This window comes from Carcharhinus amblyrhynchos, chromosome 3, assembly GCF_965287045.1.
Source record: "Carcharhinus amblyrhynchos chromosome 3, sCarAmb.v2.hapA, whole genome shotgun sequence".
Taxonomy (NCBI): Eukaryota; Metazoa; Chordata; class Chondrichthyes; order Carcharhiniformes; family Carcharhinidae; genus Carcharhinus; species Carcharhinus amblyrhynchos.
In genome coordinates, this window is record NC_137326.1 from 134321256 (window position 1) to 134348368 (window position 27113).

The following is a 27113-nucleotide window of genomic DNA, read 5'->3' on the forward strand; positions in this document are numbered from 1 at the left end:
GCCATTTGGCACCACAGGTCTGCCCCGCCTTTGGATAAGATCATGGCAGATCAGATTGCGGCCTTAACTTCATGTCCCTGGATTCTGTACCAGAGAGCTGTGCAGTCTCTTTCTGTTTAGAAAAATGCTGCTTTGTTATTCTTCCTGTCAAATTGGGTCAGTTCAGATTTTCCTACATTGTATTACATGTCATATTTTACCCTCTCATCTAACCTATTTACATGAATTTGTAGACTCTTTGGCTGGACTTTTGATGCCCCGCCTGCCACTGGGAATTGGAGCGGGTGAAGGTCCATCGACCTCGGGCAGGATTTTACAGTATCTGGGTGAGCGAGGCCATAAAATGTAGCCCCTTATACTCTCTTGGCAGCTTACTTTCCTACCGATCTTTGTGTCATCAGTAAATTTAGCTATGACACATCTGGCTCCTTCATCCAAGTCATTTTTATGGATTGTAAATCGTGGGAGCCCCAGTACTGATTCCTGTGACATTCCACTGGTTCTAGCTTGCTAAGCTGAAACTGACCTATTTATTCCTGCTCTCTTTTCCCTATTAGCTAATAAATCCTCTAGCATGTTAAATGTTACCCCTACATCATGAGTTCAGACTTTATAAAATAACATTTGATGTGGTGCATTATCAAATGCCTTTTGGACTACAGGTTCTCCTTTATGCACCTTGATTGTTCCTTCTAAATCAATCTATAATAAAATAGTCAAACATGAATTCCTTTCAAAAAACCCTGTTGATTGTCTGAATCAGCCGGCATTGTGTAAAGGATACCTTGCTTACTGGTCATGAAATGTAATAGCACAACTTCTGTATTTTTTTGTTGAAAGGCCTGGCCAGCTTTTTTATTCATTTGTGGGACATGGGCCTGTTTGGCTGTCACGGTGTGGAGATGCCGGCGTTGGACTGGGGTAAACACAGTAAGAAGTCTCACAACACCAGGTCCAATAGGGTTATTTGACAACAAACACTACTAGCTTTCGGAGCACTGCTCCTTTGTCAGATGAGTGGGGAGTTCTGACCACGAACAGTGTATTTAAAGGCACACACTTTACAGAATACTGACTAGAAGGCGAGTCTTTACAGCTAGTCAAGTCTTAAAGCTGCAGACAATGTGAGTGGAGATAGCATTAAGCATAGGTTAAGGAGACGTGTATTGTCTCCAGACAAGACAGTAAGCGAGATGTTGCAAGCCCATGCAAGTCACAAATAATGTGACATGAATCCAAGATCCTGGTTAAGGCCGTTCTCATGTGTGGAACTTGGCTATCAGTCTCTGCTCAGCGACTCTGCGCTGTCGTGTGTCATGAAGGCCGCCTTGGAGAACATTTACCTGAAGATCAAAGGCCGAATGCACGCTCGACAATCACCAGGCAAGATTGTTCTCTTCCTGTTGGCAAACACTTCAGCAGTCACGGGCATCTCTTTAACCTATGCTTAATGCTATCTCCAGTCACATTGTTTGCAGCTTTAAGACTTGACTAGCTGTAAAGACTCGCATTCTAATCAATATTCTGTAAACTGAGTGTGTGCCTTAGTTGTTGATATCGCCAAGGAACTTTGCACAGGGTGCCTGAACAATCTTCTCTCAATATTAACTATGTTTGTTCTTCAGTTTTGATTCGAGGGCGTTTCGCCTTGTGCAGACAATGATTTTTGCAATACAGGAAATAAACAAGGACCAGATACTCCTCCCCGACATCACATTAGGCTACAGGATTTATGATGACTGCGCATCACCCAAGATTGCAACAGAAATCGCTCTGGCCCTGGTTAATGGGCAGGAAGAAACGTTTGCGGGTCATAACTGCAAGAGGACACTTAACATCCCAGGCATTGTTGGTGGCGATGGTTCCTCAGAGTCTATAGCAGTGGCAAGAATAATCAGTCCTTTTAAAATACCAATGGTGAGATTCAGCTAAATTACTCAGCCATTGTCATATATCTGAATAAAACAATAAATTGCTAGATATATATTAAGTGGATATTTAGGTGACAGCCTGATGGAATGGTAGCTCTGGGTGGGTAGTTTGAGGTTTCAAGTTCGCAGAGTCTAAACGGGCAGTTCAGGCGGCGCGAAGGAAATGATGCACATCTAAAAATGTCATTTTTTAGATAATATGTTAAAAAAAATCTATTTTCTTTGAAGTGGACCTAATGAAAGCTGGGGCACTATTGGTAGAAGGACACCCACGGTTGCGTTTTGGACAAATTTGTCATTCAATTGACATCTACAAATTAAGTAAATTATCTGGTCATTGCCAAGTTTCTGTTTGGGAGACTTTGCTGGGCCAATTTTAAAGTTTATTTATTAGCGTCACAAGTAAGGTTTGCATTAACACTACAATGAAGTTCCTGTGAAAATCCCCTAGTCGCCACGCTCTTTCGCCTGTTTGCGTACACTGAGGGAGTATTTGGCATGGCCAATGCACCCTTACGAGCATGTCTTTTGGTCTGTGGGAGGAAACCGGAGCACCCGGAGGAAACCCACGGAGAACAGGGGAGAACGTGCAGATTCCACGCAGACAGTGACCCAAACAGGGAATCGGACCCGAGTTCCCTGACACTGTGAGGTAGCAGTGGTAACCACTGTGTCACAAATTGGTTCCCAGTTCGTTTATGTTTAACAGTGACGATCATGGATATGGGAGGAGCGAAGAAAAATAGATTAACGCGCGTTTAATGGTAGTTATTATCGGATGGGCCGAAGGGGCTTTTTTGCTCTGTATGATTCTATGTCTGTGAGTATGAAACAATTAACAGGCTGTAAAATGCATTGGATCTTCCCGTGAAGGGTGATAGAGAGGAATGCAAGTTCAGTCTCCTGTTATTCCCCCGTTTGTGTCACTTCCTTCAGGTTAACGAAGGGAAACTTGTTGATCTGTCACTAAATCTCGCATTGGCCCCTGATTGAGTAAGTTCCATTAATCACAGCCCTAGTCTTGAATATGAGCACATGTTCGCAATTTACATGAGGCATATATTTATAATTTATAATTAGTGATCCTAATGATTAGAATATTGGAAAGTGTGAAAGTTGCTTATTTAAAGCTCACACTAGTTATTTCTTTACATGTGTGTTTGACTGCAGGTTAGTTACTTTTCCACGTGTGGTTGTCTCAGTAATAGAAAGGAATATCCGACATTTTACAGAACAATACCAAGTGATTATCATCAGTCCAGGGCTTTGGTCCAACTTGTGAAGAGGTTTGGGTGGACTTGGATTGGAACCATTAGCAGCAACAATGCCTATGGCAACTCGGGAATGAAAGCCTTTACAGAAGCTGCCGTGAATTTGGGCATTTGCATTGCTTTCTCCGAATCGTTGTACAGAACCGATTCCGCAGAAAAGATTTCGAAAATCGTGCAGGTGATTAAAGATTCTTCCACAAAGGTCGTGGTGGCTTTTGCAGGATCGGGGGACATGCGCGTTTTATTTCACGAGATTTTAAGGCAAGATCTCACTGGAATACAGTGGATAGGAAGCGAAGCTTGGATTACCACAGATATTATTGCCCCAGATAAAAGTCCGAGGTTTCTGACCGGGGCAATCGGGACCACTGTGCGTGTGGCAGAAGTTCCAGGGTTGCAGGACTTCCTGCTCAGGCTCCATCCTTCTATGTTTCCTGGTGACAGTTTCGTAAGGGAGTTTTGGGAAGTGACCTTCAGATGCTCCCTAACTTTAGGTAACACTACACAGAATGCGACTTCTTTTTCCGGACTCCCTCAATGCACCGGAAATGAATCTTTGTTTGGAGTACATGACGTCTATACTGACCAAAAACTGGACGGAATTTCCTACAATGTATATAAAGCAGTTTATACTTTCGCACACGCGCTTCATAGAATGTTTTCCTGTGAAACTGGCAGAGGGCCATTCAAAAATAATACGTGTGCCCATATCTCAAACTTCCAAGCGTGGCAGGTAGGAAATATATTTGTACATTGTTCTGAAGAAAGTGTGCAAAACTGAAACGTTAACCTTATTTCTCTGTCCACAGATGTTACCCGGCCTGCTGAGTATTCCCAGCATTCCTCTTTTAGTTTCAGGTGTCGAGAATCTGCAGTTTTTTTTATTTACTTTATTCCAATCCAATCAAGTCAAATTAAAGCCAATTCAGAGTCCCAACAAGTTGATACATTCCCGATCAAAGCTGCCAAGACAGGGCTCTCACCTCCTGTCTTGGGCTTGATCTACATGGTCCAAGCTGATTGGAGTAGGTGTAGCTCCTCTTCCAAGGCTTGATCTAATTTGCGTCTTAGCCAAAAGGCCGAGATGCTGCTTTAAAAAATTGCTTCAAATGAAGCTGAAATGTAACCCAATGACTTCAACCAAGTGCAGCATGTCGATACTACACTTGATCTTAGCCAATGTAGGAGGCATTATCTTTTACTAAATTTCAATAGTGAAATACTCGCTGTTCAAAGTAAACAAGGAATCGATAAAGTCTTCTTATACACAGTATTGTTACAGCGCAGAAGGCCATTCGACCCATCGTGTCTGCACCAACTCTCCAAAAATGGGCGTCATGACTTATTGCCGTTCTCCTGCCTTTTCCCGTTCCCTGCACATTGTTTCTATTCAAATAATCATCTAATGCTGCATTGTTCCAGTGAACCGCCTCCACCACACATCCAGGCAGTGCATTCCAGGCCCATGGCACTCGCTGTTTATTGTCACATCATAGTTGCTTATTTTGCAAATCACGAAATCTGTGCCCTCTCATTCTTCACCCTTTTATTAGCGGGAACAGCTTCTCCCTTCTACTCTGTTCAGCCCCCTCATAATTCTTAACTAATCTCCTCCTCGACTTCTCTCCAAGAATAACAGTCCCAACTTCACCAAACTATCCTCAGAGTTGAAGTCCCTCATCCCTGGGGCAATTCTTGTAAACCTCTTTTGCATTCTCTGCAATTGCAGTCACAGTGGTGCCCAGACCTCCAGTTCAGCATAACTTGATCGTTTTGGAAAGATCACTCAAACGGTATCATCTTAAATTGTAAATGACAATCTTTACATATGTTTAGTGCCTAACAAAATCCTGTTGTTTTCTAAAGCTTCTGCATTACATGAACTCCCTACATTTCACCACGACAATTGGCGAGAAGGTGTATTTTGACGATGAAGGCAATCCGGCTGCTGCATATGACTTTGTAAACTGGCAAAAGAATGCAAACGGAGGCATTGAAATTAAGATAGTTGGACATTATGATGGTTCTGCACCTCTGGGGGAGGAACTGGTTTTGAATCCGAAGCACATTATCTGGAGTGGTGGTAGTCAGGAGGTACGTCTGCCATTTCAAAATGACTGTACGGTCACTACATGTTATAGTTATTAATGCAGAATCATTGTATTTGGCAACATAATCCCAGCGGGGTAATTACTAAAGTCGGTTAGGTTCTACTGGAAATAAACTGGATTTAAACAACCGCGTAGAGTGCCATTACGTTATTGGGTTATTGTCACTAAGAACATAAGAACATAAGAAATAGGAGCAGGAGTAGGCCATCTAGCCCTTCGAGCCTGCCCCGCCATTCAATAAGATCATGGCTGATCTGTCGTGGCTCAGTTCCACTTTCCCGCCCTCTCCCCATAACCCTTAATCCCCTCTCTTATCAAAAACCCATCAACCAGCTTCTTAAAAATATTTAGCGAGGCAGCCTCCACCACTTCAACGGGCAGAGAATTCCAGAGATTCACCACCCTTTGAGTGAAGAAGTTCCTCCTCAACTCCGTTCTAAACCGCCTCCCCTTTATCTTGAGGCTGTGCCCCCTAGTCCTACTGTCTTTTTTGAGCGGGAAGAGTCTCTCCACCTCTATCCTATCCATCCCATTCATCATCTTATACGTCTCAATGAGCACTAGAGCCAGGGTAATGCAGTGGAGACCCGGGTTCGAAACCATTCATGGCAGATGGCGTAATTTTGCATTCAGTCAGAATTTGGGCCGTTGGGTTTCCAGTGACAACATTCCCATCGAGGTCCTATCACCATATATTTGTCCCCATTAATCCCTCTAACCTACGCATCCTGGGAGCAATTTAGCATTGGCAATGCACCTAACCCACACATCTTTGGACTGTGGGAGGAAACCTGAGCAAACCCATGCAGACACGGGGAGAATGTGCAAACTCTATGCAGACAGTGACCCAAACCGGGATCGAATCCAGGTTGCTGGAGTTGTGAAGCCGCAGTACTAACCAATGTGCCGCCCACACAGCATTGTTTGACAAAATCCCATTGAGGATACTTGCAATATTACGCATCGTGATGTTAAAGATGAATTTGTAACATGGGAGAAAGCAGGGTTGAAGAATAAAAAAGAACAAAGAGCAATCCAGAGGCAAAATGCTGCCAATGCTTGGAATCTGAAATTAAACCAGAAAGTGCTGGAAAAGCCCAGCAAGACTGACGATATTTGTGGAGAGGAAACCGGGTTTCAGATCCCAACCTTACCTCAAAACTGACGAACTGTAATGGAAACAACGGTACTCTTCCATTTTTATTTCCTTTATCATACGCTGCATTTCATCACAATAACCCCCTCCCCGCCCGTATGCAGACAAGCAATTCATTCATCCGAAGTCCACAGGCCTCTTAGTTGCCAGTCCTGCAGACTGCAGCAGAATTTTAGCCCAAAGAATCAGAAGAAAGATGAGACATTGTTTCCGAGGCTGATATTTCTCAGTGAATTTGGTTTATGTGTTTGCTGTCATTTAGATTTTATAAATTGGGGCATATTCAGCCGACCCAGAAAAACACGAATTCTGTTCGCAACCTTTGTGGAGAAAATCTTCAAAATTGTTTCAAACCATATACAGACGTGTTATTTTCGGCATGCTTTTTTATATTTTAAAATGTCTCGACCCTTTTACCTTGCCTATTTTAGACAACGATAGTAAATTCGTAATAATTCAATACATTTTTTGGCGATTCAGTTATTTCTGCCAAATTATTTTCCTATTTGACATGATGTAACTCGCACTTTCTACATTATTAATTAAGTAAGGCAGCACTTTGTCTGTAAAAGATAGTACGTGAACGATCCTTAAAATGAACTGAACTTAAATTTTAAGAATAGTAGAACAAAAGAAATAGGAACAAGAATGGCCATTCGGTCCCTCGAGTCTATTCCGCCATTCAACTAAATCATGATTCATCTCCTATCTCAACACCATTTTCCTGCACTCCCTATCCCTTGATATCTTTAATATCCAATATTCCAAATATATCTGTCTTGAAAATAATCAATGATTCAGCATCTGCGGTAGAGAATTCCAAAGATTCAGCACTCCCCGAGTCAAGAAATTCCTCCTCATCTCAGTCCTAAATCGATCAGAGACTGGCTGTCAATCAGAGACTGTCTCCCCTGGTTTTAGATCCCCCTAACCAGAAGAAGCATCCTGAAACTAGCTGTCGAGCCTTTAAGAATTGTGTATGCTTCAATGCGATCATCTCTCATTTTTCTCAACTCTCGACAAACACTATAGGCCCAGTCTCCTCAATCCCTCCTCAAAAGGCAATCACTCCATCCCGGGAATCAGTCTGGCAAACCTTCATTGCGCTCCCTCCATAGCAAGCATATCCTTCTTGAGGGAAGGACAGCAATACTCTAGGTGTGGTCTCACCAAGACTCAATACAATTGCAGCAAGACACTTCTGCTCCTGCACTCAAATCCCCCGGCACTGATGATAGAGAAGCATCTCTGCATCCTCCTCACAACTTGCATTACTACTAGTTTATTTCATCATCAACTTGATGATAAAGTTTAAATTTTACCAATGGGGACCTAGATATTGAGTGTAAGGATGCAATCACACGTGTCTCTCAATATCACAAGGTAGATAATCTGATGTTTCCTTCCTTGAAGATTCCCCGCGCAGTGTGCTCCGAAAGTTGTTCCCCTGGAACAAGAAAAAAGGCGAGAAAAGGGCAACCAGTTTGTTGCTTTGACTGCGCTGCCTGTGCGGATGGGGAGATCAGTAACATTACAGGTCAGTCGAAATGCGGTTTAGAACGGAGTTGAGGAGGAACTTCTTCACTCAAAGGGTGGTGAATCTCTGGAATTCTCTGCCCGTTGAAGTGGTGGAGGCTGCCTCGCTAAATATTTTTAAGACGCGGGTTGATGGGTTTTTGATGAGAGAGGGGATTAAGGGTTATGGGGAGAGGGCGGGAATGTGGAACTGAGCCACGACAGATCAGCCATGATCTTATTGAATGGCGGGGCAGGCTCGAAGGGCTAGTTGGCCTACTCCTGCTCCTATTTCTTATGTTCTTATTTTATTCAGTTTTCCCCACGCGTCTTCAGAGATACCAAAACATAAACTTCTTAATTAATTTGTCCTTTCTTTTTCAGATTCCACTGACTGCATCAAATGTCACTTCATGTACTGGTCCAATGAACGGAAAGATCAATGCATACCAAAAGAAATAGAGTATCTGGCTTTTAGAGAAACCCTGGGAATTATCCTGGTGATGTTAGCATTGATTGGAATGTGCATGGCTATAAATATAGCTGCTATTTTTTTCAGATACCGGGAAACACCTTTGGTCAAAGCAAACAATTCCGAGTTGAGCTTCCTCCTTCTTTTAGCATTGATTTGCTGTTTTCTGTGCTCAGTTACATTCATTGGCGAGCCGTCTGATTGGTCCTGTATGCTACGCCACACGACGTTCGGGGTTACATTCGTCCTTTGTATCTCCTGCATTTTGGTTAAAACCATCCTTGTGCTGATGGCATTTAACGCCACCCATCCCAGCAGCAACAGGATGAGGTGGTTCGGTCAAAAACAGCAGCGTCTAAGTGTTTTCTTCCTAACACTCATTCAGGGTTTAATATGCGCCCTTTGGTTAATCATTGCGCCGCCATTCCCCACCAGGAACACAAGTCATTACAGGGAAATTATTATTTTAGAATGCGACGTGGGCTCTTCTGCAGCCTTCTATTCTGTATCAGGTTATATCGCCTTCTTATCCTGCTTGTGTTTTGTCTTGGCATTTCTCGCCCGGAAGCTCCCGGACAATTTCAACGAGGCTAAATGTCTAACATTCAGCATGCTCATCTTTTGCGCAGTTTGGATAACTTTTATTCCGGCGTATGCGACTTCTCCTGGGAAGTACACGGTAGCGGTTGAAGTGTTTGCGATTTTGGCCTCCAGCTTCGGTCTGCTACTTTGCATTTATGTCCCGAAATGTTATATTATCATGATCACTCCTGAAAAAAATACAAAAAAGAATCTAATGAGTAAAGCGATTGAAAAGCAACTTTAAAAACCGATAGAAAAAATGTTGGCGCGCATTTCGCTGGCACGTTTTCCATTTCGTAAAATTATACAGTAATTAATTTAAATCCTACAGATCGGCTCATTTATTAAGCTCAATTCTATTCTTATTTAAGCTTATTTTAATACTCCTTTGCTGTATTTTGCGGGAGGTATTGTGTGCACTGTATGAAATTAAAATTTAACAAAAATTATTAAACATATCATACTCAAAATTAACTTGTGGGCCCTTAATTCAACTCTGCATTCATCTATTCCAATTCTAAGTATTTGACATGATCGCACGGTCACACGGCACTGCGTCTCAAGCGTGCAGGACCTGAAGTTCAGCACTTTGCGGATAGTAAACGGATGTTAGTGTTTGCTGTAGTGGGTTTTAAGTCGAACTTCATTGCCCCAGTCTTGACAGGCTAAAATAATTGAGATTTAAATGATGATGCTTGATTATTTAATCCTGATTTCATACCTGTATTCATTCATATTTGAGAGGGATATTTCAGACAGCAGGTAATATGAATTGTGGTAAAGGCTAATATTCCATTTGCCTTCCTAATAGCTTGCTACACCTGCATGCAAGTCTTCAGTGACTTATGGACAAGGATACCCAGGCCGTTTTTACATCTACAATTTCTAATATCTTACCATTTAAGAAATACTCTCCGCATTTGTTCCTCCTACCAAAGTGAAATGCCTCACATTTTCCATCTGCCAATATTCTTGCCCATTCACTAAGTTTGCCGAAATCATGCTGTAGTTGCTTTACATCTTCCTCTTCACTTTGACTTGGACAAAAGATATATTTAGTCTAGATTCTTGAGATTGGTAATTTTCAACCACTAACAGTTTCGGAAGAAGGCGGTGGATAGAGGAGAGCCGGTGGATGTGGTCTTTCTGGATTTTCAGAAGGCGTTTGACAAAGTACCTCACAAGAGGTTATTGCAGAAGGTCGAGGGACATGGAGTTGGGGGTAGGGTGTTAGCGTGGATAGAGGATTGGTTGTCAAATAGGAGGCAGAGAGTGGGGGTCAACGGGTGCTATTCGGATTGGCGGATGGTGACTAGTGGAGTGTCCCAGGGGTCGGTGCTGGGGCCTCAGCTTTTTACCATTTATATAGATGATCTGGAGGAGGGAACCGAGTGTAGGGTGTCGAAATTTGCTGATGACACCAAGACTGGGGGAACGGCAAATTGTGCGGAGGGTGTGGAGAGTCTGCAGAAGGATCTAGATAGGCTGGGCGAATGGGCCAGGAAATGGCAAATGGAATTTAATGTTGGCAAGTGTGAGGTGGTCCACTTTGGTAGGAATAATGGTAGGAAGGACTATTACTTACGTGGCGAAAAACTGCAGCAGGCGACGGTGCAGAGGGACCTCGGGGTCCTTGTACATGAGTCGCAAAAACCCAGCTTGCAGGTGCAGCAGGTGGTCAGGAAGGCGAATGGGATGCTGGCCTTCATAGCGAGGGGGATTGAATATAAAAGTAGGGAGGTCTTGCTGCAGCTGTATAGGGCATTGGTGAGGCCGCAGCTGGAGTCCTGTGTGCAGTTTTGGGCGCCGCACCTGCGCAAAGATATTTTGGCCTTGGAGGGAGTGCAGAGGAGGTTTACTAGGCTGATACCGGAGTTGAGGGGGTTGAGCTATGAGGAGAGGCTGAATAAACTAGGCTTGTACTCGTTAGAGTTTAGAAGAATGAGGGGAGATCTCATTGAGACGTATAAGATGATGAATGGGATGGATAGGATAGAGGTGGAGAGACTCTTCCCGCTCAAAAAAGACAGTAGGACTAGGGGGCACAGCCTCAAGATAAAGGGGGGGTGGTTTAGAACGGAGTTGAGGAGGAACTTCTTCACTCAAAGGGTGGTGAATCTCTGGAATTCTCTGCCCGTTGAAGTGGTGGAGGCTGCCTTGCTAAATATTTTTAAGTCGCGGGTTGATGGGATTTTGATAAGAGAGGGGATTAAGGGTTATGGGGAGAGGGCGGGAAAGTGGAACTGAGCCACGACAGATCAGCCATAATCTTATTGAATGGCGGGGCAGGCTCGAAGGGCTAGATGGCCTACTCCTGCTCCTATTTCTTATGTTCTTATGTTCTTATGAAGTTTCAGGATCCTTTGTCCTAGCAGTTTAGCCAACCATGCAGGTTCGCCATACCTGGCTTACGAATTGCGACTAACCTTTACATGATTCCACTAGAGATTGCACTTCTGCAGGTCACCAGACCCTTAGGGTATCTCCAAAGGGAGCAAAGTTGCTGCTGTTTTCGTTCAACTCACTACATTTTTGGATTTCTTTGATTTTAATGGCCACCAATCTTATCCTTAAGGAAATGTATAAACCTGTAGTTATAGGGTGCCCTGTACTAATCTACTAAAACACCAGTGTGAATTGTATTTTGAACCGCAATGGTGTGAGAGCACCCTGTCATAATTGTTTCCTTCTTCTCTGAATCATTCTACAAATATGTGATTGCACGAACAAGAAACGTTTCTATGGGGGGGGGGGGGGGGGGGGCTTACCCACAGCAGAACTTGAGGGCCCATTCAACGCCTCTATTTCTAATATCCCAACCATCACTTTCTCATCCCTTGAGCGAATTTATAATGTAGAAATTATGTCTCGTTTTCATGTATTATCCTGCTGTTCAGGAAATCCCCCAATTTGTGATTTTCTAAGTGTAAGATGTTATTACTCGATGTACCACGAAATCACGCATCACGTGATGATTACAATGCATTGTCTCGTCCTGATTAGTTAATCCATTTCTTTTGCCGTGGTTTTGATTGACCAGAATATTGAACGTTTCACTTAGCATTTCTGGCATTGAGAAGGCTTTGGGTAGGCATAGGTAGGCTTCGATTGGCAGCTAAAAGGTTATCGGCGTTGATGGATTTAATTTATGCAGAGAGGGAAGAAAAGATGGAATTGTTGAGTTTATGAAGAGGGAAATAAGTGAAGGTTTAACAAAGATGATGAAAGCTTTTGTTGAACTTTTGACCCAGGACATAAGGAGAAGCCGTTTTCACTTACAAGGGGACAATAAGCAAAGGGACAATTTCAAAGTAATTGTCAAAATAAACAGTGATCATGAACAAATAAATATCTAGTGATTCTGGAATGCACTACTTAAAAGGATGGTGGAAGAAGATTGAGCAAACTAGCCTAGGTCCATCTATCTTCAGCTGACTCATCAGTTATCTTCCCGCCAGTATAGGTCAGAACCAGAGGTGATCTTTATGATTGCACGATGTTCAGTATCATTTGCTATTGTTCAGGTCCCGAATCATTTCCCTGCCAATTTGAAGTATGACTTGGGCAATAGTCAGGTTTCGGCTGATGAATGTCAGTAACATTTGTGCCACACAATTGCCAGATAACGATCACCTCCGAGAAGATAGAATCTAACCATCTCCCCTTGACGTTTATTTATTTATTTATTAGTCTTACATTCACACTGCAATGAAGTCACCATACTCTGGCATCTGTTCGGGTACACTGCGAGAGATTTTAGCATAGCCAATTCACCTAACCAGCACTTCTTTTCAGACTGTGGGAGGAAACCGGAGGAAACTCATGCAGACATGGGGAGAACGTGCAAACTCCACACAGATAGTGACCCAAGCTGGGAATGAAACCGGGCCTCTGGCATTGTGAGGCAGCAATGCTAACCACTGTGCCATACTGACCTTTTCAATAGCATTACCATGGTTGAAACCACCAACATCATTTTCCTAATGGTCACCATGGCCTGAAACTGAACTGGACAAGCCATCTAAATATTCTGCAGCTCCCTGTCTCTCCAGTGCCTGTCCGCCATCAACAAGACACATGTGGGGAGTGTGATAGAATACTTTCCACTTGCCCGGATGAGTGTAGCTCCAAAACACTCAAGAAGTTCGACATCAGGGTAGTAAGGACATGGAATGCAGCAGTTGTGGACTCGCCAACTTTAAGGGCGTTCAAATGGTCAGTGGATGGGCATATGGATAACATTGGAATAGTTTAGATTAGAGGGTCATTAGATTGGTTTCACTGGTTGGCGCAACATCGAGGGCCGAAGGGCCTGTACTGCGCTGTAATGTTCTATGTTTCTATGTTTCTATCATTTAATGTGGATGTGCCGGCGTTGGACTGGGGTAAACACAGTAAAAAGTTTGACAACACCAGGTTTTAGTCCAACCGATTTATTTGATAGTAAAAGCGTTTACTATCAAATAAATCGGTTTGACTAAAACCTGGTGCTGTCAGACTTTTTACTCTATCATTTAAGGCAGAGCAGTTTTCTTGATCAGCATTCAATCCACTTACTGAAAGATTCACTCTCTGCACCACTCTCATACAGTCACAGCAGTATGCAGTCTATTCTTCATTTTTTTTAAAAAAATATTTGTTTCACAAGTAGGCTTACATTAACACTGCAATGACATTACTGTGAAAGTCGCTTTGTTGCCACGCTTTGGTGCCGGGATCTAGTACACTGAGGGAGAATTAGCATGGCTAATGCACCTAACCAGCACTTCCTTTGGTCTGTGGGGAGAAACTGAAGCACTCGAAGGAGACCCACACAGACACAGGGAGAATGTACAAACTCCGCACAGATAGTGACCCAAGCCAGGAATTGAACCCAGGTCCCTGGTATTGTCAGGCAGTATCGTGCCATTGTGCCACTTCATGTCATATCAGATGCACTGCAGCAACTCTTGATGGCTCCTAGGACAGCACCTTCTAAATTCTTAACCTCCACCACGTCGAAGGACCAGGTCAGCAGATGTACACGAATACCACTGCCTGCAAATTCTCTGCCAAGTCACACACTATTCTGACTTGGAACTATATCGCTGTTCCATTACTGTCACAGCTTCAAAATACCGGCAGTTCCTTCTGAACAACACGATGTGTGCACCCGCATCAGATGAACAGAAATGGTTCAACAAAGCAGATCAGCACCACCTTCTAAAGGACAATTAGTGATGGCCAAGAAATTTCAGCCCCGCCAACGACATCCATATCCCATAAAAAAAACAGAATTTCAAAAGCGAATTGAATAAATATTTCAAAAGGAAACAAAAATCTTACGCTGGTGAAAGAGCAGTTGAATAGAACTGATTGGTTAGTCCTTCCATGAGCAAGCATAGGTACAACAAACCAAATGCTTCCTTCTGTGCTATACAATAACGAGCACAGAAATATTATCAAGAGCATCTCAGAATATATCCAGCATCACCTAATTCTCTTTGGAAGCATCAACCAGTCCTAGTCATTTTTTGTAATTTGAATTGGGCTGTTGATAACGTGAAAAGCTGAAATTTCGTTGTATTCAGGGCAAATAGAAGCACATTGAGTGAGTTGGAATTCAAATTGATATAATTGCTCACGATACAAAGCCTACTGAATTTAATTATGTTTTCATACATGAAGCGTTTTGCTGCATTTTCTATTATATCAGGACATTGGAGTCCTGGAACGATACAACAAGGGTAACTCAGAGTGCCACCGGAAATGTAAGGTTGTGCTGACGGAAAAGACGGGCAATCTTGAACACTTATAACAGGGGTCTAACAGATATCTCGAGGATCAATGAGGCATAAACATTTATTTGAACTTGAAATGTTTACACCGTATGCAGTGAGTCAGAGGCCATAATGTTAGCCGATATGAAATGTGCTCTATATTTTAGTATGAAAAGATGAAATGTTTGAGGGACAAGGAAGCAAATGGGTTTAGAGCTTCAGCAACACTGGCACCTTGGTACGCTTGGACTCTTGTTTTAATTTACACGATTGATTCATTCAATGACCTTATGAGTTTATTATAACTCGATGCTTATACCTACAACCAACTGTCTCACCAGTCATTCATCGACTTTGCGGTGATTTACGCTCACTTCTTACCAACGAATATAAGGCCAGTAAGAACATATTTGATACTGACATATCTCGTTATTAGCAGCTTGCATTGTTTAGAGAATCATTTGGTGATTGAGCAACGGTCCTCACATTTGACTAAACAAAATCGTACGGCATTTTTCGGTTGACTTCACGTTTTTTTCAAATATTTGCGGCATTGCTACAATACAGTCAACCTTCCCATGTAGCCAATATTGTACATGGGTCTCCATCTTCTGAAATGGTCACTTTGCATTCATCAGATCACTCCACAAAAAAGCCAACAGTTGATCCCCAAAGGCCTAGCGAATTGCAGCTCACTCACAGTTTGCATTTCCTCTCCAAGTACCTTGGAAATGCTGTCACCTCTCAAAGGCATGCCCAACTTCCAGGAGCTCCATAGTTGAATCCCTCGATTTGATTTCCGTCCTTGTCACATTACTGAGACAGTCCTTACCAAAATCACAAATAGTATAAGATGTGACTGTGACGGCACCATCCTCCTACGATATTTCTTCACTGCTCTGCAACAATTCAGTACAAACCTGGATTAACAGAAATGTTTTACAAGTAAATATTGGGAAGACTGTAGCCATTGTCTTTGTTTGTGGTGTCAACATCTGCCTCCTAGTTATTGATTTTATCCCTCTCCACAGCAATTGTCTGAACCTGACCTTACTGTTTGCAATTCTTCTCATTTATTGGACGCCAAGAAGAGCTTCTGACTACGTATCTGTACCATCAATAAGGCCGCCTATTTCCATCTCCGCAACATCAGCTGATTCTGTCCTGCCCCAGCCTATGTACTACCAAAACCATAACTCTGTTCCAATGCACATGTGGTCTATCTCCCACAGTCTGCATTCTTTAAACTTCAGTTTATGAAAAATTCTGTGGCCCATTTCCTTACTCATACCAAATCGCGTTCACGCACCACAACCGTGCTGGCTGCTCTACATTGGCTTCTGGTCAAGCCGCACCTCCGAGATATCTGCCATCATGTCATTCATATAATTCTGGCCTCTTGAGCATCACCAATTTTAACTGCTCCACCATTGGCACTTGTATCTCGAATGCTCTCCACCACAAACCCTAAATTTTCTGCCTTTCTTTGCTCCTCTGAGATGTACCATAAAAACTGCCTCTTTCGCAAATCTGGTTTCCATCTGTCTTAATATCACTTTGTGTGTCTCGACGACAGATTTTCCTTTATAATATTCCCATGAAATGTCTTGAGCCGTTTTATTATGATCAGCTCGCGACATTAATGCATTTTTAAATTCGCTTTGAGTTGATTTATTATTGTCACATGCACTGGTACGCAGTGGGAAGTATTATTTCTCGCGCTATACAGACACCCATACTGTTCATAGAATACACAGGGGAGGAAGAGGAAACAGGAGGGTTCAGAGCTGGAGTGCAGAGCAAGATCAACTCATTTTAAAGTAGGTCCGTTCAAAAGTCTGATGTCAAGAGGGAAGAATCCTGAGGGTTGCCAAATCTGTTAAGAAATTGAAGTAGAACATTATTAGAAAGTTTAAAATGATTAGAGTATAGTTTTAAAAGCGCAGAACGAGAATAACAGAGAGAAATAGAGGATAATCTGGGGACAACTCGCAAGGAGTCGCCTTGCTCCGACGCTTTTTGTTGTGGGTGTATAAATAAGTTTCCATGACTTTTTGATTGAATGTTTAAAGGATTTGACAGAAATTCTGCTTGAGTTTGAAGATAATTTTATGACTGCCAGATACTCGGTGATTGGGAAGCCTGATGAATTGTTTGGATATAGAAAAGTATTATTGAATATTGGGTAGTTCCATCGCTGCTCTGTAATAGGGGGAAAAAACTTCCGATAGGAGGCACCGGGGTAAATGTGCCCACTTTCACACACATGGGTTCAACATGAGTGATAAATGTCATTGTAAATTGTGTGGATTTAAGATTCTGAACACAACAAAATAAAAAAAGACGCCCGCGTTAAAGTAACGTTTTTAAAGTGTATTTATTAATCACAAATAGGCCTACATTCACACAGTTGCTCTGAAAATGACATCAGTGTTTTTTTTACACTGGAAAACAGTCATTTGGGATCAAGAATGTCTCTCTGCCAGGAGAACATTACAGCAATAATCGCATGGGCTGAGGGAAGTATTTAGTTTCCGCAGGCAAATATCTTTTTAGTTTCCTTTTGGGAGATTAAATACTCGCGCTGATCCTGATTCAATTCATTGAACCCGAAATTACCCATCGAGCTCTGTTCATATATATCATACCTGGAAGAGAGAATATTCCAACAGATGACGGAGGAACATTTGAAAATGAGTGTCACCGTGAAGGATTTCTGCTGGGGCTTGGTGTTGGTTTTTCCTGTTTTCTCGACTTGCGGACACGTGTGTGAGCTTCGGGGAAGGTTCGGCCTGAGCGACACAGCTGAGGAGGGTGAAGTCGTCCTAGGCGGAATGTTTAACGTGCACTCGGACAGGCTCGAAAGAACTCACTCCTTTACACATTTACCCCTGGAAACACAATGCAAAAGGTGAGTTAAAGTAGCATCAAGATATGTCACTTCGAACATCTATTCCCCACTTCAGTAATTATATTTGTTAACTGAATGTTGCACAGATTCATGCTGTTAATGAGACGCATCTGTAAATCTAGTTCAGGATTAGAATCAAGAATGATGTTTTATTTTTGGTACATTATCTTATCATCCACACCTACATTATAACACTATCTTTACTGTGGATATTTATTGATACGCTCTTAAATAAATCATATGTACTAGAACTAAGTTAGGCAAAGAACGCTACATATTTCACAATCTGAAGTTACTTGCTTATCCCAGGTTTGATTTCAGAGCTTTTCGCCTTGTGCAGACGATGATTTTTGCCATCGAAGAAATAAACAAGAATCCTGGCCTGCTTCCCAACATTTCGCTAGGCTACAGGATTTATGATGACTGTTCTTCGCCCACAATTGCAACGAAAGCTGCCTTGGCTCTTATCAATGGCAACAGCCAATCTGTTAACAAGAAATGTGGAGGAAGTCCAATAATTTCAGCTCTCATTGGCGGTGGTTCATCTTCAGAGTCGATAGCAGTAGCAAGATTAATTGGTCCTTTCAGGATCCCATTGGTAAGGGTGCTATTTATGCCAATGGAGTATTTTGGCATTTTTAGTTAAATCCTGAAGTAGATATATGTACAACTGCATCAAATTATATAAACTTTACAGCACATGAATAGGTCATTTGCCGCAACTGGTCCAATGAGGTGTTCATGAACTTGTGAGTTTTCTCCGCCATTCGTTACCTAACTGCATCAATATTGCCTTCTACGCTCCCCTCTCATGTACTTATCAACTCCCTCTTAAATGCACTTAATAACACTGTAGACTTCGTGTAAATGACAAACGTTTATAATATGCTATGATAATTTCATAGAAATCATAGAAACCCTACAGTGCAGAAATAGGCCATTCGGCCCATCGAGTCTGCACCGACCACAATCCCACCCAGGCCCTATCCCCGTATTGCAACATATTTACTCGTTAATCCCTCTAACCTCCCGGGACACTAAGGGGCAATTTAGCTTGGCCAATCCACCTAACCCGCATATCTTTGGACTGTGGGAGGAAACCGGAGCACCCGGAGGAAACCCACGCAGACACGGGGAGAATGTGCAAACTCCGCGCAGACAGTGACCCGAGCCGGGATTCAAACCCAGGTCCCTGGAGCTGTGAAGCAACAGTGTAACCACTGTGCTACCGTGCCGCCAAGAATTTGGATTTCTTGTTCACCAATTTATGAAATCAAAAGGACATTGAATGTTAATAGGTCGTCGTTGAAGCGGGAGGTTTCACACTCCGGCGTCTGTTCGAGTACATTGAGGGAGAATTTAGCATGGCTAATGCACCTAACCAGCATATCTTTTGAACTGTGAGAGGAAACCGGAGCATCCGGGTAGACACGAGGTGAACGTGCAGACTCTGCACAGACAGTGACCCAAGCCAGGCGAACCTGTGTCCTCGGGGCTGTGAGGCACCAGTACTAACCACTGTAATAAGGGTGGCAAATGAAGGGCATGAGCGATAGTGCATCGTGCATTATCCCTCATGCCCGCCAGATGCGCACTCTTTCTAAACTACATGTGCGCCATCTGGTTGGCATTAATAATGTTTTCTTTGCCATTCCCATTCTATATTCTACTCACGGGGAAAACGTTCCCCAGGAAAGGTCTGAATCAAACCCTTTTTCGAGCCCCTCGAATTAGCTTTTAAACGTCAGTGTCATAGCAGCGAATCTATGAGTTTACCAAAGGGAACTTGTGACCACCCAGGGTAATCGCCAAATCTACATAGCTGCAGAAACCCGAATCTATAAGATGGGATATTTTGTAAGGACTTCTCACGGGCGCTTCTGTTATTGTGAATGTGTTGAAAGAACCACTATAGTCCTTTAATGAAATGCCTGTTCTGCAGGTTAGTTACTTCTCCACCTGTGCCTGTCTCAGCAACAAAGAAGAATTCCCAACGTTTTACAGGACGATACCAAGTGACTATCATCAGTCCAAGTTCTTAGCTCAAATTGTGAAGAAGTTCGGATGGACCTGGATTGGAACAATTAGAATCAACAACGATTACGGAAATTTTGGAATGCAGGCCTTCATAGAAACTGTGGAGAAGTTGGGAGTCTGCATCGCCTTCTCCGAATCGTTTTATAGGACTGACCCCAAGCAGAAAATACTTAAAATTGTCGATGTCATTAAGAAATCGAGCACAAAAGTTATAGTTGCCTTTACAGCCACGCGGGAAATGCGCATTCTGTTAAAGGAACTTTTAAAGCAAAACATCACTGATATTCAGTGGATTGGAAGCGAAGCGTGGGTGACATCAGATATTCTGGCTCCGGAAGAGAACGCGAGGATTCTGGTGGGAACAATCGGACCTGCAATCCGTCGCTCAGAAATACCAGGACTGAGAGACTTCCTGCTTAAAGTTAACCCTCTCCTGGCCCCTGATAACGTCATTGTGAAAAAGTTTTGGGAAACGGCATTCGGGTGCAGTTGGAATTCAAGAAACGCAACGGGCCTGGGACAAATCTGGGCGGAAACGCCGCGATGTACAGGGAAAGAACGTTTGGAAGAGCTACATAATGCATATTCTGACCTACAGATGGACGGGTCCACTTACAATGTATATAAAGCAGTACATGCTTTAGCCCACGCGTTTCACAATATGTTTGGATGTGAACATGGTAACGGACCATTTGTAAATAACACTTGCGTGAATCTTTCCAATTTCCAACCGTGGCAGGTAAGAAGATTCATTGATTCCATTTAGAAAAAACAATATGCTTAGATGAATGTAAGAAGCATTTTTGGGAATAATGAAATAACTCGCGATTTATATGCAATTACTTTTCACTATGTAACTCACAATATCTCTTCAGCTATGTTTTAGAAGCTAGAAATCAATGTTGGTATTTCTATTTGAATCTCCAGCTGTCCTTTCTATTCTGCACAAGGTATTATATTATATGCGATCAGTAAATTTCAGGACAATAAGCGGCGACAACGTTTATTTCGATGAGAATGGGGACCCAGTCGGTACATACGATTTAGTAAACTGGCAAATTAATTCCGAGGGACTGACACAAATACAGACCATTGGCTATTACGACGGATCCGCGCCCCCCGGACAAGAAGTTGTGTTGGATGGAAGACCTATAGTCTGGCGCGGAGGCCAAAATAAGGTATGCTTAAGAAACCTCCTGTCTACGCTGGACGGGTTTATCAGATTCATTTTGTGACTCCCGCGAATGTTTACTGTACTGATGGTTTACTGTATTTTTGTCCTTCAGACTCTTTAATACAGTCGTGCGGCAATTCTTTGGTTACACCAAATGTAACTTCCAAACACCTAGTTCAGAACAGTTTTGTGGACGGTGACGGGGTAAAGTGGCGAAAGAGGGGCGTGGTGCCCCGCAGTTATCACAATCCTTCCCTCACTGAATTCCGCCAGAATGAATTGCATTTGTTTCTGAAAAGCTCCAGAGTTACGAAATGGAATATTACAGAATTACAGTGGGCGGCACAGTAGCACAGTGGTTAGCACTGCTGCTTCACAGCTCCAGGGTCCTGGGTTCGATTCTCGGCTCAGGTCACTGTCTGTATGGAGTTTGCACATTCTCCTCATGTCTGCGTGGGTTTCCTCCGGGTACTCCGGTTTCCTCCCACAGTCCAAAGATGTGCAGGGTTAGGCTGATTGGCTGTGCTAAGAAATTGCCCCTTAGTGTCGAGGGATTAGTGGGTAGAATGTGTCGGGACATGGGGGTAGGGCCTGGGTGGGATTGTGTTCAGTGCAGACTCGATGGGCCGAAGGGCCTCTTTCTGCACTGTATGATTCTATGAAAATTAACAAACAGAAGACCCATTCGTCTCGTTGATTCGCTTCCTCAAATGCTATAGGCTAGACCGCTCTTATCCTATTAGAATCCACCAGCCCGTTCCCTAGTTTAACAGTTGTTTGAAGGTTGCTATATTTGGAGGTTGGATAATCATTTGAAATATAGCGTTCATGCCATAGAGTCATAGAATTTCACAACACAGCACAGACAAGAGGCTCTTTGGCCCATCGTGTCGGTGCTGGCCATCAAACATCTATTTATTCTAATCCCATTTTCCAGCAGTTAGTCCGGAGCCTTGTACGCTATGGTGTTTCAAGTGCTCATTTCAATGCTTGTTAAATGTTCAGAGATTTCCAGCCTGTAACATCCTTTCAGGCAGTGAGTTCCAGATTCCCATTACTCTCTGAGTGAAATGGTTTTCCCTCAGATCCCCTCTAAATCTCCTGCCTCTCACATTGAATCTGTGCCCCTGGTTTTTGATCCCTTTGTTAAGGGGAATAGCTTCTTCCTATCTATGTCCTGCATGATGTTGTACACCTCAATCAGGCCTGCCCTCAGCCTTCTTTGCTCTAAGGAGACCAACCCAGCCTAAGTAGCCTCTCTTCAGAGCTGAGAATTAACTACTTAGGCAAACACATTGTTTTCTAACTGCTTTTCCTCTCCCTTCGGTGATAATCCTGAACGTTTATCCTCTGGCGCCGAATGGTGAATCAGTGGAAAAAGTAACCACTTTCCCTCTCAATATCTTACATATTAAAGTACTTTTCCTTGTATGTCACGTTTCACTTCCCCCAGGATGCGCCAAAGCACTTTACAGCTGATGAATTGTAACCAATGTTATTTGATGGGTAAATATTGGGCAAGGCATAGGGTCAACTTCCCTACTGTTATTCAATAGAGCGCTCCTGTGGATAGTTCAAAGAAATCCACCACAACAACTTTCGTAACGGTTGGAGGTCAATCATCTCTGTTCCAGACTTCCAGACCATCACTGCAGGAATCCCTCATGGTAATGTCCGACACCAGTCCATATTAAGCTGTTTCGTCAATGACCATTCTTCTATCATATGGCCAGAAGTGAGGTGTTAGCTGATGATTTCACAATGTTCAACGGCACCCATGGCACCTCAGATAGAGAAGCTTTCCCTGTCCAAATGCATTAAAACTTTGATAATATCTAGGCTGACAAGTGGCAAATAATAATCTGCCACACAAGTGCCAGGCAATAATTTTCCCCAAAGGAGACAATCTAATTATTCCTGGACATTCAACTGCATTGTCATTGCCTGGATGAGCAGTTGCAACAATATTCAAGAAATATGACACCATCCAGGATAAAAAATGTCTGCTTGATTGACACCCTTTCCACGAACATGCACTCCTCTCTCCTTCACCAAATAACAGTGACAATACTGTGTACAATCTACAAGATGCACTACAAGAATTCAATACAGCTCCTTCGACAGCACCTTCCAAACGCATAGCCACTATCTACTAGAAGGACAAGGTCAGTAGACACACGGGGACACCATCACTTGGAAGTTCCTCTCCAAGTCATTCATCATCCTGACTTGGAAATATATTGCTGTTTGATCAAAATCCTGGAACTCGATCCCTAACAGCACCATGGGTGTACCAACACCATAGGAACTTCAGAGGCTCAACAAGGCAGCTCACCACCACCTTCACAATACAAATAGGGATAGGCAATGAACACTGGCACAAACCATAAATGAATTTAAAAGATCTACCTGAGAGGGTAGATGGGATGCACTCATCCAGCCAAGTGGAACATTTTTCATGACAGTCTTTTTGTGCCTTGGAAAGACTTTGGGAAGTCAGGAGGTGAGTCACTCACCACCAGATACTCAGCTTCTGACTTGATTATGTAGCCACAATATTGTGTGACCATTCGAGTTAGCTTCTGGTCAATGGTGATCTTCAGGATGCTGATTCGACAATGGCAATGATACTGAATGATAATGATAGGTGTAAGACCCTGGTTAGAATTAGTTGCTACCTGCCATTTGTGTGGTATAAACGTTACTTGCCATTTATAAGCCCAAGCCTGAAAGTTGTCTCAGTCTTGATGCATATGAACATGAGTGTATTTCATTATCCGAGGGCTAATGGATAGAAGTGATCGCTGTGCAATCATCATTTCTGAACTTGTGATGAAGAGAAGGCCACTAGTGAACCAGCCAACCTTCAATGATTCTGGGGCATTGCCCCGAGGAACTCCTGCAGCAATGTAACAAGTTATCACCCTTTATCATCAGCTCCATTATCTTAATATATCTATCTTTTGGCCTCGTTGTGAGCTTTTGATTAATGTTCACTGTTGAGAAGTCCCTTGGGATAATTTATCCCGTTAAAGGCAACATGTAAATGCAATATAGTTCCAGTTGTTACTGCTTTTGCTTTCCTCCTCATGCTGAGAGAAGTGTCCCAGTCAGAAATCAACTGGACCTTGAATGCTGGCAATGAATCAATTTAAGTTTCAGCATGTAAAAACAGATACCACTGTCCAGCATTTACACACCATGCTTGATTTTAAAAATTCTTTCGATGTAAATTGACAGCCAATCTTCTGTCACCTGTTTCTTGTCTGGTTACCTATGTTGAGCAAGGTCCAGACTCAAACATAACAATATGTTTCGTTTATAGGATCTTTTTCTAAGTACATTTAAATACAACATCCGAGTATGTTTCCTCACTCTCTCTCCATCTCCCGCCCTTTCCCTCTCTATGATGTGGAGATGTCGGTGCTGGGCTGGGGTGGCACAGTAATTAGTGTCATAACACGAGTTAAAATCCAACAGGTGCTTTTGAATCAAGAGCTTTCAGAACACTGCTCCTTCATCAGGTGAGTGGAGGTTAGTTCACAAACGCGGCATATATAGACAAAGACACAATTGCAAAATCATTACAGAGTAGAATGTGAAGAACGGTTGGAATGCGAGTCTTTGCAGGTACAGTGTGCATGGAGAAAAGACTAATCACACCTTCAAGAGATGTGAAATTTTCTCAAGCCAGGATAGTTAGTAGGAGAATTAATAGTTTCTGTTGTTACTGTGTTTGCCTTTGTCCCCATGCTGAGAGAGACATCAGAAGGCTTACATCTAACTATCCTGGCCTGAGACAATTCATATCTCTTTGACTTTTGATTATCCACCTCTCCATGCACACTGTTCGTACCTGAGAAGACTTGATTACCTGTGAAGGCTCGCATTCCAAACATTCTTCACTTTTGAATCTGTAATTATCTTGCAATTGTGCCTTGCCTACATATGCCTTGTTTGTGAACGAACTTCCACCCACCTGACGAAGGAGCAGTTCTCCGAAAGCTCGTGATTCCAAATAAATCCGTTGGACTTTAACCTGGTGTTATGAGACTTCTTACAGTCTTTCTCTCTGTCTCTCTAGATATGTCTATGCTATAATATGTCATTTTTTCCTAATGTCCAGGTTCCACTTGCAGTTTGTTCTGAAAGTTGTCCACTTGGTACAAGGAAATTTGTCAGGAAAGGGCAGCCCATTTGCTGCTTTGATTGCACGTCATGTTCTGAGGGGGAAATTAGTAATACCACAGGTGCGTATAAACATGAATTACATATTTAACATGTTTAAACACGAATTACACATATAATCATGAATTGAATAAACATCCAACTTTGTTGCACTAACAGCAAAGACATTGGCAAATTATTCAATCTTCAACTACACATTTGAATTTCTTTTCCTTAGATTCGATTGACTGTGTCAAGTGCCCCGAGGAATATTGGCCCAATATGTGGAAGGATACGTGTGTGCCAAAAGGAATTGAGTTTCTGTCTTACACTGAAATCGTGGGAATAGCATTAACGACACTTGCATTGTTTGGGATCTGCATAGCTGTGGCAATAACAATCGTTTTCTTAAAGTACAAAGACACTCCTATCGTGAAGGCAAACAACTCTGAGCTAAGCTTCCTCCTGCTTTTTGCAATAGCGCTTTGCTTTTTGTGTTCCCTTACGTTTATTGGGCAACCGTCACTTTGGTCATGCATGTTACGCCGCACCGTATTTGGTATTTCCTTTGTCCTATGTATTTCCTGCATTTTGGTTAAAACAATTATCGTACTCATGGTTTTTAAGACAAGAATTCCAAATAATAGTATCATGAAACGTTTTGGTCCCACACAGCAACGTCTGAGTGTTTTTGTTCTAACATTCATTCAAGGTTTAATAAGTGCACTGTGGCTACTTATTGCACCCCCGTTTCCCATAAAAAACACCAGATATTATAAAGACATAATTATTTTGGAGTGTGATGTTGGGTCTGTGATCGCCTTTTATTTAGTTTCTGTTTACATTGGTGTTCTTTCTTGCCTCTGCTTCGTGCTTGCGTTTTTAGCACGAAAACTCCCCGATAATTTCAATGAAGCTAAATTTATAACTTTTAGCATGCTTACGTTCTGTGCGGTTTGGATCGCTTTCATCCCGGCTTACGCAAGCTCTCCCGGAAAATATACAGTCGCCTCGGAAGTTTTTGCTATTTTGACATCTAATTTTGGATTGCTGCTTTGCATATTTGTCCCGAAATGTTACGTTGTCTTGCTGAAACCGGAAAACAACACAAAAAAGTTTTTGATGGGGAAGGAACCTTCAAAGAAACTGTAACCAAGTCCACTGTTGGGTCTGGTGCAATTTTGCCATTTGTATTTGTGAGATCAGTAAATAAAGATTTTGAGTATAAACTGTGGAACGTTTAATTAATCGTTCTGATAATAATTATTGAAATAGAGAAGATACAAGAGACCAAGTTGTTGAACCACTGGCTTTTTAAAATTAACCTTTTAATATGAAATGGTCGCTACGAGAGGACACAGGTTTAAGGTGCTGGGAAGCAAGTACAGAGGAGATGTTACGGGTAAGTTTTTCACGCAGAGGGTGGTGAGTGAGTCGGCTGCCGTCGGTGGTGGTAGAGGCGAACTCGCTGGGGTCTTTTAAAAGACTTCTGGATAAGTGTATGGGATCTAATGGGATTGGGAGTTACAGATGGCTTGGTAGGTATAGATGTGATTGGCGCAACTTGTGGGCCGAAGGGCCTGTTTGTGCTGTAGTGTTCTATGTTCTATAATATGAACCTTTGTTTATTAAAGGTCATGAACATTGCCTGAAGAGCGTAATTTCAATCCTTACACACCACACGGTTGGCTATTATGCAGTTGAATTTAACAGTATTTACTCATAATTTTATGACCCAAATGCATTCTGAAAAAGGTGAATAAAATGTACCAACCAGTGGCTAATAGGCAGCGATTTTTATATTAATTCAAGGAATTGAGGGGTTTGAGCTATGAGGAGAGGCTGAATAAACTAGGCTTGTACTCGTTAGAGTTTAGAAGAATGAGGGGAGATCTCATTGAGACGTATAAGATGATGAATGGGATGGATAGGATAGAGGTGGAGAGACTCTTCCCGCTCAAAAAAGACGGTAGGACTAGGGGGCACAGCCTCAAGATAAAGGGAGGGCGGTTTAGAACGGAGTTGAG

At 42.6% G+C, this 27113-nt stretch overlaps 2 protein-coding genes across 2 annotated transcripts; both read left to right on the top strand.

Moving 5' to 3' along the window:
• The first annotated feature begins 1632 nt into the window (after positions 1–1632).
• On the top strand, positions 1633–9282 carry LOC145341569 (extracellular calcium-sensing receptor-like). The gene is made up of 5 exons (XM_080186544.1): positions 1633–1917; positions 3102–3935; positions 5069–5296; positions 7883–8006; positions 8369–9282. The coding sequence occupies exons 1-5, from the start codon at positions 1660–1662 to the stop codon at positions 9280–9282; spliced, it is 2358 nt and encodes a 785-aa protein (XP_080042670.1). The 5' UTR covers positions 1633–1659.
• An 8286-nt stretch (positions 9283–17568) lies between these two features.
• On the top strand, positions 17569–26238 carry LOC145341570 (extracellular calcium-sensing receptor-like). The gene is made up of 6 exons (XM_080186546.1): positions 17569–17708; positions 18018–18306; positions 19651–20484; positions 20696–20923; positions 25046–25169; positions 25325–26238. Exons 1-6 carry the CDS (start codon positions 17632–17634, stop codon positions 26236–26238), a joined length of 2466 nt encoding a protein of 821 aa, XP_080042672.1. The 5' UTR covers positions 17569–17631.
• Positions 26239–27113: the final 875 nt, after the last annotated feature.

Excerpts from the sequence above, each read along its gene's own strand:
- LOC145341569 (XM_080186544.1), top strand. The coding sequence starts at position 1,660 with ATGATTTTTGCAATACAGGAAATAAACAAGGACCAGATACTCCTCCCC. Across the intron at positions 3,936-5,068 it reads CAAACTTCCAAGCGTGGCAG|CTTCTGCATTACATGAACTC; the intron begins GTAGGAAATATA and ends TGTTTTCTAAAG. Across the intron at positions 8,007-8,368 it reads GGAGATCAGTAACATTACAG|ATTCCACTGACTGCATCAAA; the intron begins GTCAGTCGAAAT and ends TTTCTTTTTCAG.
- LOC145341570 (XM_080186546.1), top strand. The coding sequence starts at position 17,632 with ATGTTTAACGTGCACTCGGACAGGCTCGAAAGAACTCACTCCTTTACA. Across the intron at positions 18,307-19,650 it reads GTCCTTTCAGGATCCCATTG|GTTAGTTACTTCTCCACCTG; the intron begins GTAAGGGTGCTA and ends CCTGTTCTGCAG. Across the intron at positions 20,924-25,045 it reads GGCGCGGAGGCCAAAATAAG|GTTCCACTTGCAGTTTGTTC; the intron begins GTATGCTTAAGA and ends CCTAATGTCCAG.